This window comes from Molossus molossus, unplaced genomic scaffold, assembly GCF_014108415.1.
Source record: "Molossus molossus isolate mMolMol1 unplaced genomic scaffold, mMolMol1.p scaffold_m16_p_35, whole genome shotgun sequence".
Lineage (NCBI taxonomy): Eukaryota > Metazoa > Chordata > Mammalia > Chiroptera > Molossidae > Molossus > Molossus molossus.
In genome coordinates this window covers 441439-454623 of record NW_023425372.1, presented here as the reverse complement: position 1 = coordinate 454623, position 13185 = coordinate 441439, and the positions used below count along the sequence as shown (strand labels likewise).

The window sequence follows — 13185 nt, the reverse complement described above, 5'->3', positions numbered from 1 at the left end:
GGAGTCGGGCTCCGTAAGGGCGCCAGGGGGCGCTGGACATAGGAACCGCCGGGCCGCCGCACCCGGGGCTGACGACCGGTTTAGGAGCGGACCGGAAGTGTCTGAGCACCGCGGCGGGATGGTCAGTTCTGGTGCCCTGGGTCGGGCCTGGAGGGGTTCGGGCCTGGAGGGGCGGGCGGGCCGCCGCGGCGTGCGGGCTCCAGGGACGGCCCAGACCGCTGGGCCTAGACCGTCCTCCCGGCGCCTGGGGCCCGCCCGCAGCCATGGTGCGTCGCCCCCCGCCCCGCGTGGTCGGCGCCTCCGGTGAAGCTGAGACCCAGGGAGGGTCGGTGACCTGCCCGGGCCTCGCACTGGCGGACGCGGGGTCTGTGCTCCTCTGGTCGTTTGAGGGAGGGAGCGGTGTTTGAAGTGACGTCCTCCTGGCGGGAGCGGGACAGGAGGCCACGGGTCGCCTGGTCCGGGCACGACCGCGGCCCCCAGTCCTGCCGGCCCCGGGCTGCTGCGCGCGCACCGGCCGCCCCCGCGTGACCTCCGCGCGCACCTGTGTTCCAGCTCCGCTGAGCCCCTGCGGCCGCCGCCACCCACAGACCATGTTCCTGGCGCGAGTGACTCCCCAGCTGCTCAGACTTGCCGCCGGGGCAGGTAAGAGGGCCCGTGGGGCAGCCGGGCGGGGTGCGCCCGGGAACGCGCGCCCCACCCGCCTCCCGCCCGGGCCGGCCACACCTGCTCCCCTGTCCCTGTGAACATCCAAGCATCGCAGGGGAAGTCTGGGCCCGAGAACTGCAGCAGGGGTTCGGGCCCGTCTGTGCCGGCCCTTCTGCCCCGGAGTCCGGTCCGGCCCAGCTGGCCGTGCTCAGGTCCAGTGCAGCCCTCTGGGGGTAACCGCCATCGTGTTTCCCGCAGGCCTCCGTCGGCCCCGGCTTGTCTCAGGAGTGCTGGGCGGCCATGTCTACAGGCCCCGCTACAGCACGCAGCCAACAGGCCCCAGTGGGGTTGCCATCCTCCCTGGCGGGGGCGTCCAGCTGGAGCTCGAGGAGATGCTGGTCCCCAGGAAGATGTCCATCAGCCCCCTGGAGAGCTGGCTGACCACCCGCTACCTCCTACCCAGACTGGACGCTGGGGCCCTAGGGACTGTGGCTCCAGCCCCGCTCTACAAATGTCCACCTAGCCAGGTGGGGGAAGGGGCCGAGCAGGGGGATGAGGGGGTCCAGGATGCACCCCAGGTACAGTGCAAAAACGTGCTGAAGATCCGACGGCGGAAGATGAATCATCATAAGTACCGAAAGCTGGTCAAGAGAACCCGATTTCTGCGGCGCAAGGTCCGGGAAGGGCGCCTGAAACGGAAGCAGGTACGTGTGGGTCCTGGGCCCTGGGACCCAAGGTTGCCGAGGGTGCATGGCTGAGCCACAGACCTGTAAGTGGCCCCGCCCTCTGCCCTTGCAGGTCAAGTTCGAGAGAGACCTGAGGCGCATCTGGCTGAAGGCAGGCCTGAAGGAAGCCCCTGCAGGCTGGCAGACCCCCAAGATCTACCTGCGAGCCAAATGAGTGTGCAGTGCCTCGGCCCCACCCCTCGGTGCTGCTGTCCATTGTAATAAACGTTCACAGCTCAGCTGTTCTGCCGCCTGGAACCTCTTCTACCTGCTGTGGGCTATCCTGGGATCGAAGCTGGTGCCAGCCCCTGGTTAGAGGCTAAAGGCCCAGCTGGAAGATGAGCAGTCCCTTCCCCAAGCTGGCCTTGTCCTGGTGCCGGGCCTGCGGGAATGACGGCCTCCCTGTCTAGGAATGTGTGCCATGGGAACAGCTCTGACTAGATGCCCAGCCCTGCCCGTAGGGCACTTATGTTCCACTGGGGAGGCAGCCTCTCAATGGCCACAGAGTTGACAGAAGTGTCACAGACACGAGGGGTCGGGAGCGTCCATGTGAGGTGTATGAGTGGGGCTCAGGGAGGGCCTCAGTGGGGAAGATGGGGAGGGGAGGCAGGAAAGGCCCCAGTGCCCCCAGAGGTGACAGATGATGCCCTGCAGGCTCTAAGGACCTGGGTCTTGATTGGCCCTCAGCCATCCTGCTCATCTGGGGTTGGGGACCTCTGGCCTGCTGTGTGCTCCTCGTCCTCTGCCCCTTCCTGGGCCCTGAGTGGGGGTGGCCTGGAGGGTGTGCTCTGGCAGTTCAGGGTTTGGCTGGCTGAGGAAGGTGCCATTTTTGGAGTTAGGGGAGCCCTGGAGCCTAAGCGAGCCAGCAGACCCCAGCGGCTATGGGTTCCTTCTCAGGGGAGAAGAGGGTGCATTATCCCTAACTGGGGGGCCTGGGGCTTCTGTGTGGGCTTGGGGGTGGGATTTGGGTTGATGTGGGGCAGGCTGGTTCCTTCCCTCAGCCCCTGCTCTGCTTCCTGACACCTGAGTCAGAGGAAACCAGTGCAATCTCTCTGAGCTGCCTCCTGTCCCTCCGCCCCTGAAGGGCCACTTCCCACGGTCTGTGGGGCTTCTTGTCTGGTCACTGAGGTGTGGGCGGGGCCTGGGCTTGCGTTCCCTTCGGAGGAGGCTGATCTTGGAGAGGCTGGAGTACTAGTTTCCCTGGAAGGGGACAGACCACGCTGTGCTGATTACTCCTGTTGCTTCAGGTAGGCGAGCAGGCTTCTGACAGCTGGGTCCTGCAGGGGACATGGCCCTGCGCCTGTGCTCACCAGCTGTGTGTAGTGGGCCGCCAGGGGGACAAGTTGGCCTTGACCTGGAGGGGACCTGAGGCTATTGAGGTCAGGAGCCTGCTTCTGCTGATGGCCACAAGGGGGCAGCAGTCAGGCCCCGCCCCCCTTCCCCACTGCAGCCCCTGGGGTCTGGGCTGAGGACCTGGAAGTTCAGAGTACCCTGCTGGCTCAGTCACCCGAGAGGGCCCTAGCTGAGGTCACAGGCATCATTCTGGGGCCTTGGTCTCCCGATGTGGGTGGCGTGCGGTCCCAGGCCAGGGCCTCAGTGGTGGACCGCCCTGAGTTGGAATGAACCATGCCTTCCCGGGGCCAAGTACGGCCTCAGCTCCGCAGGGCCTCTGCGGCAGTCGCTGCCCCGTGGCTCACCCCACCCTTCCTGGGCTGGTGGGAGGGAAAGCATGGTGCTCAGTCGTTAGAGCATTGGAGACGAAGCCTCTGTCAGGAGCTGGGCTGCCGTGGAGTTCTGGGGGTGCAGCTGGCCAGCCTGTGCATCTGAGGGTGACGGTGCCACAGGGCCCACCCACCGCAGCCCCCTTCATCCCGGGGCAGGTGCCTCCAGCCACTTGGCCTCACGATTCCTCTGGGGCACCTGGCCGTACCTGGGGGCGGCCTGGTTGTCACGGGAGGGGCAGTGGGTGGAGGCCGGGGGTGTGCTAAATGCCCTACAGTGCACAGGGCACCCTCCCTTGGAATAGTCAGCCCAGGCACCAGTGCTCAGTCGAGACCTCCGGTCCAGAGGCCGTGATCCTGTGGGCAGCTCGGGGCCTGCCCAGCCCCCTCCTGCCCTGCAGCCTCCCTCCCAGCCCCTGCTGGCTGGTGTGTGCACACCCCTGCTGCCTGTGGCTTGGATGCCTCTGGGCCCAACCAGGAGCCCAGGAGGCGGGACTGGGTTTTTATTTTTATCTTTGCAGCCCTTCCCAGGCCACAAGAGGCTGCCCCTCCCCTCTTCCTTGTGGTGCCTCCACCAGGCTGTGGGAAGTGCATCCCCTTTTCCCTGTTGTCTCCCTTGTTTTGATCCTGGGCACCCCCTGAGAGAGAGTGCAGAGATGGGTATGGGTGGGGTGGGGGAATGGGGGCCTGTAGGTTGCATGTGGTGGTGTCCTGGTCTGTGGCCTGTGGCTTGTCCCTTGACCCAGTCTCCCCTAGCAGGTGCCTAGGACTTGGGTTCCAGCCAGGGGGGACCCCAGCCAAGGCCATAGCTGATGGGGGTGGTGTGGGGCACTTGCTGGGGACCCTGCCTCTGGGTGGCTGCTCTATGCTCAGGGCACAGCCAGTGTCTTCTGGCCTGGGCGTTCACACCCATGTGGTGGGCCAAGGAAGGAGCCAGGCAAGGCCCAGGCCCAGTGGGAGGACACTCATGCTGGACATTAGGTCCTGGTAAGGACCAGCTGGGGCTTCTCCCAGCTCAGATGCTCAGGCAGACACAGCAGCATCCCTGCGGGCCCCATGCTGTGAGTGGGAAGCAGAGGCTGGAAAAATAAACCTGCTTCCCTGGCCCAGCCCTGGTCGGCTCACATGGGAAGGACACCTGGCGGGAGGTGGGAGGAAGCATTCCCCTCCTGGGCCAAGTTTTGCAAAAAGCCCTTGAAGGGCTCTCCAGCTTCAGCCCTCAGAATGGGCGGAGAAGTCCAGACCTGGTGTGGCGTTAGCCTCCAGGTGGGGCCAGAGGAGGACAACCCCTGCCACCTGGCGGGGCACCCAGAGGCCAGCCCATGCTCCTGAGAGTTTAGATCCTTCGGTTGTGTGGCTGGGAACGTTTCCTGAGCGTGTTCCTGTCCTACTGACACCAAACGCACCGTGACTGTCAAATCTCTCCAGTGTGCAGAGTTCCCGTTCTTACGGTGCAGGTGCACAGCTGAGAACGCAAGAGCTGGGAGGGGAGTCGCACTTCCAATACCCGAGGAGTGTTCATCCTTTAAGAAGAGTCCTTTTTGCCCTGGCCGGTTTGGCTCAGCAGTTAGTTAAACTCTCCAGAGAGTCCCAGGTTCGGTTCCTGCTAAGGGCACGGACCTTGGTTTCGGTTTGTCCCCTGCCCCGGTTGGGGTCGTGTGGGTGGCAACCACTCAATGTGTGACTCTCACATTGGTGTTTCTCTATCTCTCTTCCTCTCTCCCTCCCCATCTATCTGAAGATAAATGCAAAAATGTCCTCGGGTGAGGATTAAAAAAACAAATTTCTTTTCTTGCAGAATCTACAGAAAGAAGGCAGGGAGGGAGGATGGTTGATCTGTGGGTGAGACATAAGTTCATGCAGAGAGCAAATACTGCCCAGGAGACCTCACCGCAAAAAACAAGACTCTAGTGTGTAAGTCAGGTGGGAAGTGTGGACTTTCACAATTTACATTAGAAAAAGTTTAGACAATATTAAAAAATTTCTTTATTCATTTCTTTTAGAGAGAGGGAAGGGAGAGGGAGAGAGATAGAAACATCGATGAGAGAGAACATCAACTGGCTGCCTCCTGCATGCCCCCCACTGGGGATCAGGCCCACAACCTGGGCATGTGCCCTGACCAGGAATTGAACCGGCGACCTCTTGGTGCAGGGTCAACGCTCAACCACTGAGCTGCATGCCCCCCACTGGGGATCAGGCCCACAACCTGGGCATGTGCCCTGACCAGGAATTGAACCGGCGACCTCTTGGTGCAGGGTCAACGCTCAACCACTGAGCCACACTGGCCGGGCTAGATAATATTTTTAATCAACATGAATCCTTGGACAAATTAGTCTGGTTTTGTACTTTTGATTTAAAACAACTATTTAAAACAAGCTGGTGGGGCAGCTCAGGTGGTTAGAGCGTCGTCCTGATATGCCAAGTCTGTGGGTTGGCTCACACAGGGCAGCCAATGATGTTTCTCTCCCTCTCACCCCCCTTCTCCCCTCTTTCTCCAGTCAATACATTTTTTAAAATAATTAAAATGACTATGTATCTTTCCCAGACTTTATGACAGTGTAGAAGATAACGTGACCTGATATAGCTTCTGGAAGAATTAGACGTACTTACTTATGCAAAGTTTAATTAAACTTTCCTAAATTTCCTGGTCTGGTTTTATGGGTCAGGTAAGTTTTTTATTTTTTCCAAGAAACATTTTAAGGTCTTATAAATACATGTTAATATATATGTTTAACTATTCAAATTAAACTAACTAATAAAAACACCCAGCCGATGTGGCTCAGTGGTTGAGCGTTGACCCTGCACCAAGAGGTCGCCGGTTCAATTCCCGGTTTGGGCACATGCCCAGGTTGTGGGCCTGATCCCCAGTGGGGGGCCTGCAGGAGGCGGCCAATCGATGTTCTCTCTCATCGATGTTTCTGTCTCTCTCTCCCTCTCCCTTCTCCTCTCTGCAAAATCAATAAAAAATATTTTAAAAAGTAACTAATAAAATAACATATATTTTATAAAAGACATATCCCTGTGAACCTCAGATAGTGCTGAGTTGTCTGCCTTATACTCTTTTTTTTTTTTTCCCTATCCTCACCCGAGGACATTTTTGCATTTATCTTCAGATAGAGTGGGAGGAAGAGAGAGAAACATCGGTGTGAGAGACACATCGAGTGGCTGCCACCCGCACGACCCAACCAGGGCCGGGGACACACTGCAACCGAGGTACATGCCCTTAGCGGGGACCGAACCCGGGTCTCTCGGGACTGCAGGCCGACGCTCCAACCGCTGAGCCAAACCGGCCGGGCTGCCTTAGGCCCTTGCACACGCCTCCCCCTCCATCCTGGTTCTCCCAGTGGCCGTGTGGCTTGGCTGCTGCTCCAGCCGAAGCCGAGGTCTGCGTCCCCTCCCTGGATCTGGGCTGTGACCCGCTCTGACCAACAGTGTGGTGCCAGGCTGCCCAGCTCAGGCCTCCTGGGGCTGGCAGCGTCCCTCTGTGGGAGGAGGACACCTAGCCTAGGCTGCTGGGTGAGGAGGTCATGGAAGGTCGGACCACCTGGGCAGAGAGGGCCCGTGGCTGAGGACCCAGCTGCCCGAGCAGAGCTGGCTGGACACAGCGGCCATCCCCAGTGGAGCACTGACAGACCGTCTGCCCTGCCAGGGGTCCAGGCCCGCAGGGCGGGAGGTGACCAGGCTGTGCTCTGCCCTGCAGGAGCGGCTGGGTCTGTGGGCCGGCTTCCGAGTCGTCTGCTTCCGTCGTCGTTTGAATTCTCTCTCAGAGCAGTTCCGTTTCCTTCCTGGGCCATTTATGTCAGTATGGACTCCTGGGTAGTGACTGCTCTCTCTGGGGCTCCATGGCCCCCGAGCTCTTCAACGTGCCTCCTTCCACTGGGGCTCAGCGGTTCTGTGGGCTTGACCTTGAATATCCTGCCCCTGCCCCTGCCCCGTCTAAATAAGCCACTTCCCAGAACCAAGGTCTGGATGCAACACGTGTCCCGGGGCTCTGCACCTTCCCAGACGCCACAGCTGGAAAATGCAAGTGTGCTGACCCACGTACACGTGTCTGTCACCGTTTCCACAAGTAGCCGTCTGTGTTTGCAGTGTGCTAAGCATGCGCTCACACCGGCGGCTCCCTCTGGGATCCTGGACGGCACTGGGTCGTTCCAGCCTCCCCTGCTCACCTGCAACCTCTCCCCAGCACTGAGAGGTGTGGCCCCGCCATCTGACACCCGCTTGCTCAGGGGTTCAGTTCCAGCGTCGTGTCCAGCAGCGTCGTGTCCAGGACCGTAGCCCATGCGATGGAGATGACAGACCTGGCTTTGTCCAGAGGGCCTCTGCCTGGACGTGAGCTCAGGCGACCCACAGCTTGCGCTATGTCTGCGGCCGGTGACAGTACCCAAAGTGGACAGTTCAAACAGAAATGTCAGCACAACAATGTAAACATCTGTACATAGACACTCAGAAAGGCATGTTAATACCTGGAGCTGAGAAAGTGTGCACATGATAGAGAAGGAGAACAGCACTGGACGGTTTCACTCAGCGGTTAGAGCGTCGGCCTGAGGACCAGAGACCCAGGTTTGGTTCCTGCTAAGGGCACAGACATCGGTTGCAGTTTGTCCCCAGCCCTGGTTGGGGTCGTGTGGGTGGCGGCCACTTGATGTGTCTCTTTCACATGGATGTTTCTCTCCCTCTCTCACTTCCTCCTTCTCTCCCTCCCGTTCTGACGATAAATGCAAAAATATAAATAAAATAAAGGTTTCTTTAAAAAACAAAACAAAAAGAGAAAAGGAGAACAGCTTCATGCAAACCCTGTTGCCCTCTGCTGGGCTGGATTGCCTTCCTCCCGCCCCACCACCTGGGCTGGTCCCCTCGGCTGCCTGTGGCCAGGTGGCCCCAGTGGCCGGGCACTGCTGTGTCGTTGCCCACGTTCCCGTGTGTGGTGGGCAGCGACACACCGGTCCCCTCTGACAGCTCCTAGTGTCACCTTCCCCAGAGTCAGGCCTTGAATTCAGAATTTAAAAACCTGACTTTTGCCCTGGCCAGTTTGGCTCAGCGGTTGGAGTGTCGGCCTGCGGTCCTGAGAGACCCGGGTGCGGTTCCCGCTAAGGGCATGTACCTCTGTTGCAGTTTGTCCCCGGCCCTGGTTGGGTCGTGCAAGTGGCAGCCACTCCATGTGTCCCTTTCACGTCGATGTTTCTCTCTCTCTCTCTTCCTCGCTCTCTCCCACTCTATCTGTACAAAAGATGGAAAAATGTCCTCGGGTGAGGATTAAAAAAAAAAAAACCTGACTTTTTTTGGGGGAGTTTAAACCACAGACTCACTTCTCCCGGTTCCGGAGCCTGAGAAGCACAGGACAGGGACGCGGACGGTTCAGCTCACACGGTCTGTCCCTGGGGCTCTGCCAAACTGACCCTGCTTGAACCTCGCCTGTCTCTGGGGTGCCCCGAAAGGCCTCCCTCGTCCTGTCGAGCGGAGAGGTGACAGGTGACATTGCGGAAGCCCCATTTATGAAGCCCATACTGGGAAAGTCACGCAGGGGAGGGTTCGACCTTCCTGGGCTACTCAGTGCACAGCGATGCTGTTTGGACATGTCTGTGTGTACGACAGCAGCTGTCCACACCCGTGCGTGACGGCCCCTGCCAGTCGGTGACACCAGAAGGTGCCGTGCGATGATCTGGGCCTGACTGTCTCGCTGTGCTCCCAGCTCGACACCCGTTCCCACTCTGAGTGACTGTTGACACATTCCTGGGTGTGTGTTGTGCCTTAAAGGAGATTCTGCTCCCGACGCCGGGTGTGCTGTCCAGCCTGGTTGCACGTGGTCTCTGCCTTTCCCGAGACCCAGCGCGTCGAGAGTGGACTCTTCTGGGAGGAACCAAAGGGGCCGCTGTGCAGGGTCTGTCTCCGGTGTTCCCGTCGACACCCGGACCAGCTGAACTGGGGCCACATCCTGCCACCTGCCACAGCCCCTGGGAGCCACGGCTGGCCCAGGGCCCTTTTGCACTAGAAGCAGACAATCGGGACTGTGTTCAGCTTAACCCAAGACTCAGAAAAGTAGGCTCGTTAAAAAACCTGCTCTTCGCCCTGGCCGGTTTGGCTCAGCGGTTGGAGCGTCGGCCTGTGGTCCAGAGAGACCCGGGTTCGGTTCCCGCTAAGGGCACGTACCTCGGTTGCAGTTTGTCCCCGGCCCTGGTTGGTCGTGCGGGTGGCAGCCACTTGTTGTGTCCCTTCACGTCGATGTTTCTCTCTCTCTCTCCCTCCTGCTCTATCTGAACAAAAAAATGGAAAAATGTCCTCGGGTGAGGAAAAAACAAAAACAAAAAAACCTGCTCTTCTGTCGCAAAAATAAATTAATAATAAGGAAAAAAGGAGCAAGACTAGATTGTTCAACAACCAAAATAAATGAGAATATGAGAAACAACAACAAAAAAATCCCCACTCTTTAGCCTGGCCAGTGTGGCTCAGTGGTTGAGCGTCGACCCATGGGCCAAGAGGTCACTGGTTCGATTCCCGGTCAGGGCACATGCCCAGGTTGTGGGCCCGATCCCCAGTGGGGGGCATGCAGGAGGCGGCCAATCGATGTTCTCTCTCATCGATGTTTCTATCTCTCTCCCTCTCCCTTCCTCTCTCTCTAAAATCAATAAAGAAAGAAAGAAAAGAGAAACCAGGACATACACAGGAAGCTGGGCTGGTGGTTGCCTTACACCCAGGGCCCAGCCTGTCAGAAGGAAGAGCGCCCGAATCCCAGGAATATGGGGGTGTCAGTCTCACAGCTGCAGGCACAGCAGGTGAAATCTGGTCAGGTCGGAGGGGCAACAGGGACTATTTCTGGGGTAACAGGCGAGATTAAGGTAGAGGCCAGCCCTGCGTCCCAGGTCCCGGTTCTGGTCGGCAGACCTGACAACAGGCAGGTCCCTGAGCACCTGCCCACACGCGGAACGTGCCGGGTGCCAGCTCGGTCTTGGCTCCTTGACACTTTGTCAGGATGCAAGGTCGGCTGCCCACGAAATAGTGGTCATATGTTTCTAAGTCTTCTTGTCCGAATTTTCAGATCACAATGAGCATGGGTGGTCCCCGAGCGCTCTGGACAGCTGGCTCTCCCTGGGGAGAAGGCCATCTGTCAGGGGTCTGCGGGGCCCCCTGCCTCATGGCACACCACCGGGACTGCAGACGCAGGACAGACGTGTTCAAGTGACCACTGCGAGGAAGGCTGGGCGGACCAGCAGGAGGAGCGTGAGCAGGACGTGGCTGTGGCCTGCGCCGCCCGCCCTCCGCCTCCACCAGGTGTGGACGCTGTATCCACGCACTGAACTGAGCAGCTGACTGCAGCCAGGGGTCACCCCACAGCCTCCTTGGGTCGGCCTCCGGGTCCTCCGCCCAGGGTCTCGCCTGGTGCAGCCTGCCTCAGCCAGGGCTGCGTCCTCGCCTGCATGGGCTCGAGCTGCTTCCCTGCTGGCCCAGGTGATCGTGGGCTGATGCTGGGCTGCCCTCCGTGTCCCGCCATGGGGTCCCCTTCACAGGGCCCTTCACAGCATGGCCAGTGGGAGAGGCTGACCCGTCGGCTTTGATGGAGACTCTGAGTCAGAGCGACAGCCAAGCACCTTGTCCTGTGGGTGCAAAGTGCCATCCCACTGCAGTGACCACTCAGCGTGTGGACACTGGACACCACAGTGGCCGGAGCCCTGGGGGCATCTGAGGCCTGTTCCCACCACCTGGCCCTTGGCAGTGGTTTCCCTGCATGTTCCCGAGAGAATCCTGACAGCGCTCAGCTAATCGTCTTGGCATTTCCTGTATCACCAGACCACATCCCTCCCGCGTTTAATCCCTCCAGGCCCGGCCTCCTCCTCTCGTGGCATGAAGGCCAGACTACACCCACATGGCTTCCCTGGGCCACTAACTTGTGGGCGTGCCTCCCTCAGAGCCATCGTGGTCAGAGGGGGACATAGGCCTGTTCTACTCTTCTGACGGCACTTCTCAGGGTGCACGACGAGGTGATCTTACCGGCCAGCCAGCAGGTCGGCCACTCCTCCACCAGCTCCAGCAGGGTGGGAGCCTGGCTCTGCTCCCACCCACGCCCTGGCCTGGTACACAGTAGGTGCTCAGCAAACAGCAGATGTGACCACATGTGTGTGCGTCTGCTTGTGTCTCTGAGTGCCTGTGGTTTTTCCTCCTGATGACCAGGCGTTCTGGAATGTCCAAGTCTCCAGAACAAGAGCCAGAGCCTGGTTCTCAGCCGGGCTGGGCGGAGCCACGCACTCCCCACCCCCCCCAGGGGCGATGGCTCCAGGGCTCTGGGGCTGCTGGAGGCTGGAGGTGGGACTGGAGCCATGTCAGGGTCCTGTGCCCTGGTCTGCTCTCTTCCCTGTGGGAGGTGCGGGCGAGGCGGGGGCTCAGCAGTCCACAGACACTGGAGAAAGAGCTGGGGCCTCAGGCCTGGGCTGCAGGAGGGGCAGGTGGCCCAGTGGAAGCCCAGGCCGCCTGCTCCTCTGTGGCCATTTCCTGCCAAGGACTGGGGGCGGGTTGGGGGGGGGCAGCAGCCCTTTGCCTCAGACAGAGAGCAGGATGGGGCAGAGAGGAGGGTGTTGCTGCTTTGGTCCATCCTTGTCCAGTGGTGCAAGGGGGTCAGCTTTCACTCAGTGGCGCCCCCCTCAGACTTCTTTCTGCATTTGGGCTGAGGTGAGAGCTGGGTCTGCAGCAGGAGGGCCCATGGACCTCAGGACAGCCGGCCTCACAGGGCCACTGTGGGAGGGAGGGCTCTGCAGAGAGTTTAGGATGTAACCAGGCACCCCCAGCTCTTAGCTCAGGGCTGGAAGCTGACAGGGTCCCCTCATACCAGGGAGCTGGCCCGTGGCCGTCCCTGCATACCCCGCCCCCCACCATCCCCGGTACCGCTTGGGCGTCTTCCCTGCACCGAGAGAAGGCAGCAGACAGGCGGGAACTGAGGACAGAGATGGAGAAACAGACACGGCCGATGGGGGCGCAGCAGGGCGGGGAGGGCGGCTACCAGCACTAATATAAACCAGTTAGAAAAACAAGCGGGGAGGCCAGGCCTCAGGGCCGGAGGGGCAGGCTTGTTTTTCCAGAATGAACAGCCTAGGGAGGAGTTGGGGTGAGGGAAGAGGAGTTCTGATTCCAGTTTGAAAAAATAGGCTCCACACCTAAGGGCCTGGATCCTGTTGCGGAACCTCTGCTAAGTTGGGGTGTGTGTGTTGGGGGGGTTCCCTATTGTCACCCCTGGAGTAGCACTGGTCTGCTCCCCTGCCCAGAGCTGAGCTGGGCTCCTGGCTTGTCTGAGGACCGGGGAACCAGGGCAGGGTTCAGGAGGGAGACCCTAGCCCACCAGGGACCAGGCCACGTGACCATAATTCAATCCATACAGGCCATCTAAAATATGCACTGTGGGTTTTTGTGGTGGTTTGGATTTTTTTTTTTTTTTTTTTTTTTTTGAGGTTTGCTTAACTACAAGGAGTGGGTTTGGTACACAGTGTGTGCTCTGTTATTTTGCATTTGTTTATGTGACTTTGTAGGTTTTCCCAAGGTTTCAAATTTGTGCCTTCTGGGGTGGGGAGGCTCCTCTATCCCTCCTCCCCCTCCTGTGGGTGGGGAGGTGCTCCCAGAAGCACTCTTAGGGGGCCTGGGTGGGGTAGGGGTGCTCCTAGGAGCAGTGGAACCCAGGTCTGAGTTCAGGGACACCAGGTTTTGCCCTTGATGGTGCACAGATGTTAGGGCAACTGGCCAGAGAAATGGGCATTGCTCACACACCGGCCCCCTCAGGCTCAGGGCTGGGGTCCCCACCCCTCCTCTCCCTGGCTCCTGTGGACCCTAAAGATGACTGGTACACAGCAGGGCCCTTCAGGCTGTCTCCAGGACCCCTGCCCGCCCCCCTCCCGGCTTCCCCACAGGCTGGTGCTGTTCTGATCCTCATTTCTTAGACGAGGGAATGCAGCCCAGAGGAGAGGCTAAGGGAAGAGCCCGTGGTCTGGCAGCCTGGGCTCTCTGGGGATCGCTGCCCCAGGAAACCTTTCTGCTGGCGACCAGATCCACAGCTGACAGAGGGGGAGGACCCACCCAGCACAGTGGCCAGGCTGCCCTCGAGGAAATGCCCTGGG

General features: G+C 59.8%; 1 protein-coding gene across 1 annotated transcript; it reads left to right on the top strand.

Annotated features, from left to right (window-relative positions):
• Nucleotides 1-1644, top strand: AURKAIP1 (aurora kinase A interacting protein 1). The gene is made up of 4 exons (XM_036281442.1): nt 1-121; nt 553-642; nt 904-1349; nt 1444-1644. Exons 2-4 carry the CDS (start codon nt 591-593, stop codon nt 1543-1545), a joined length of 600 nt encoding a protein of 199 aa, XP_036137335.1. The 5' UTR covers nt 1-121; nt 553-590; the 3' UTR covers nt 1546-1644.
• The last annotated feature ends 11541 nt before the right edge of the window (nt 1645-13185 follow it).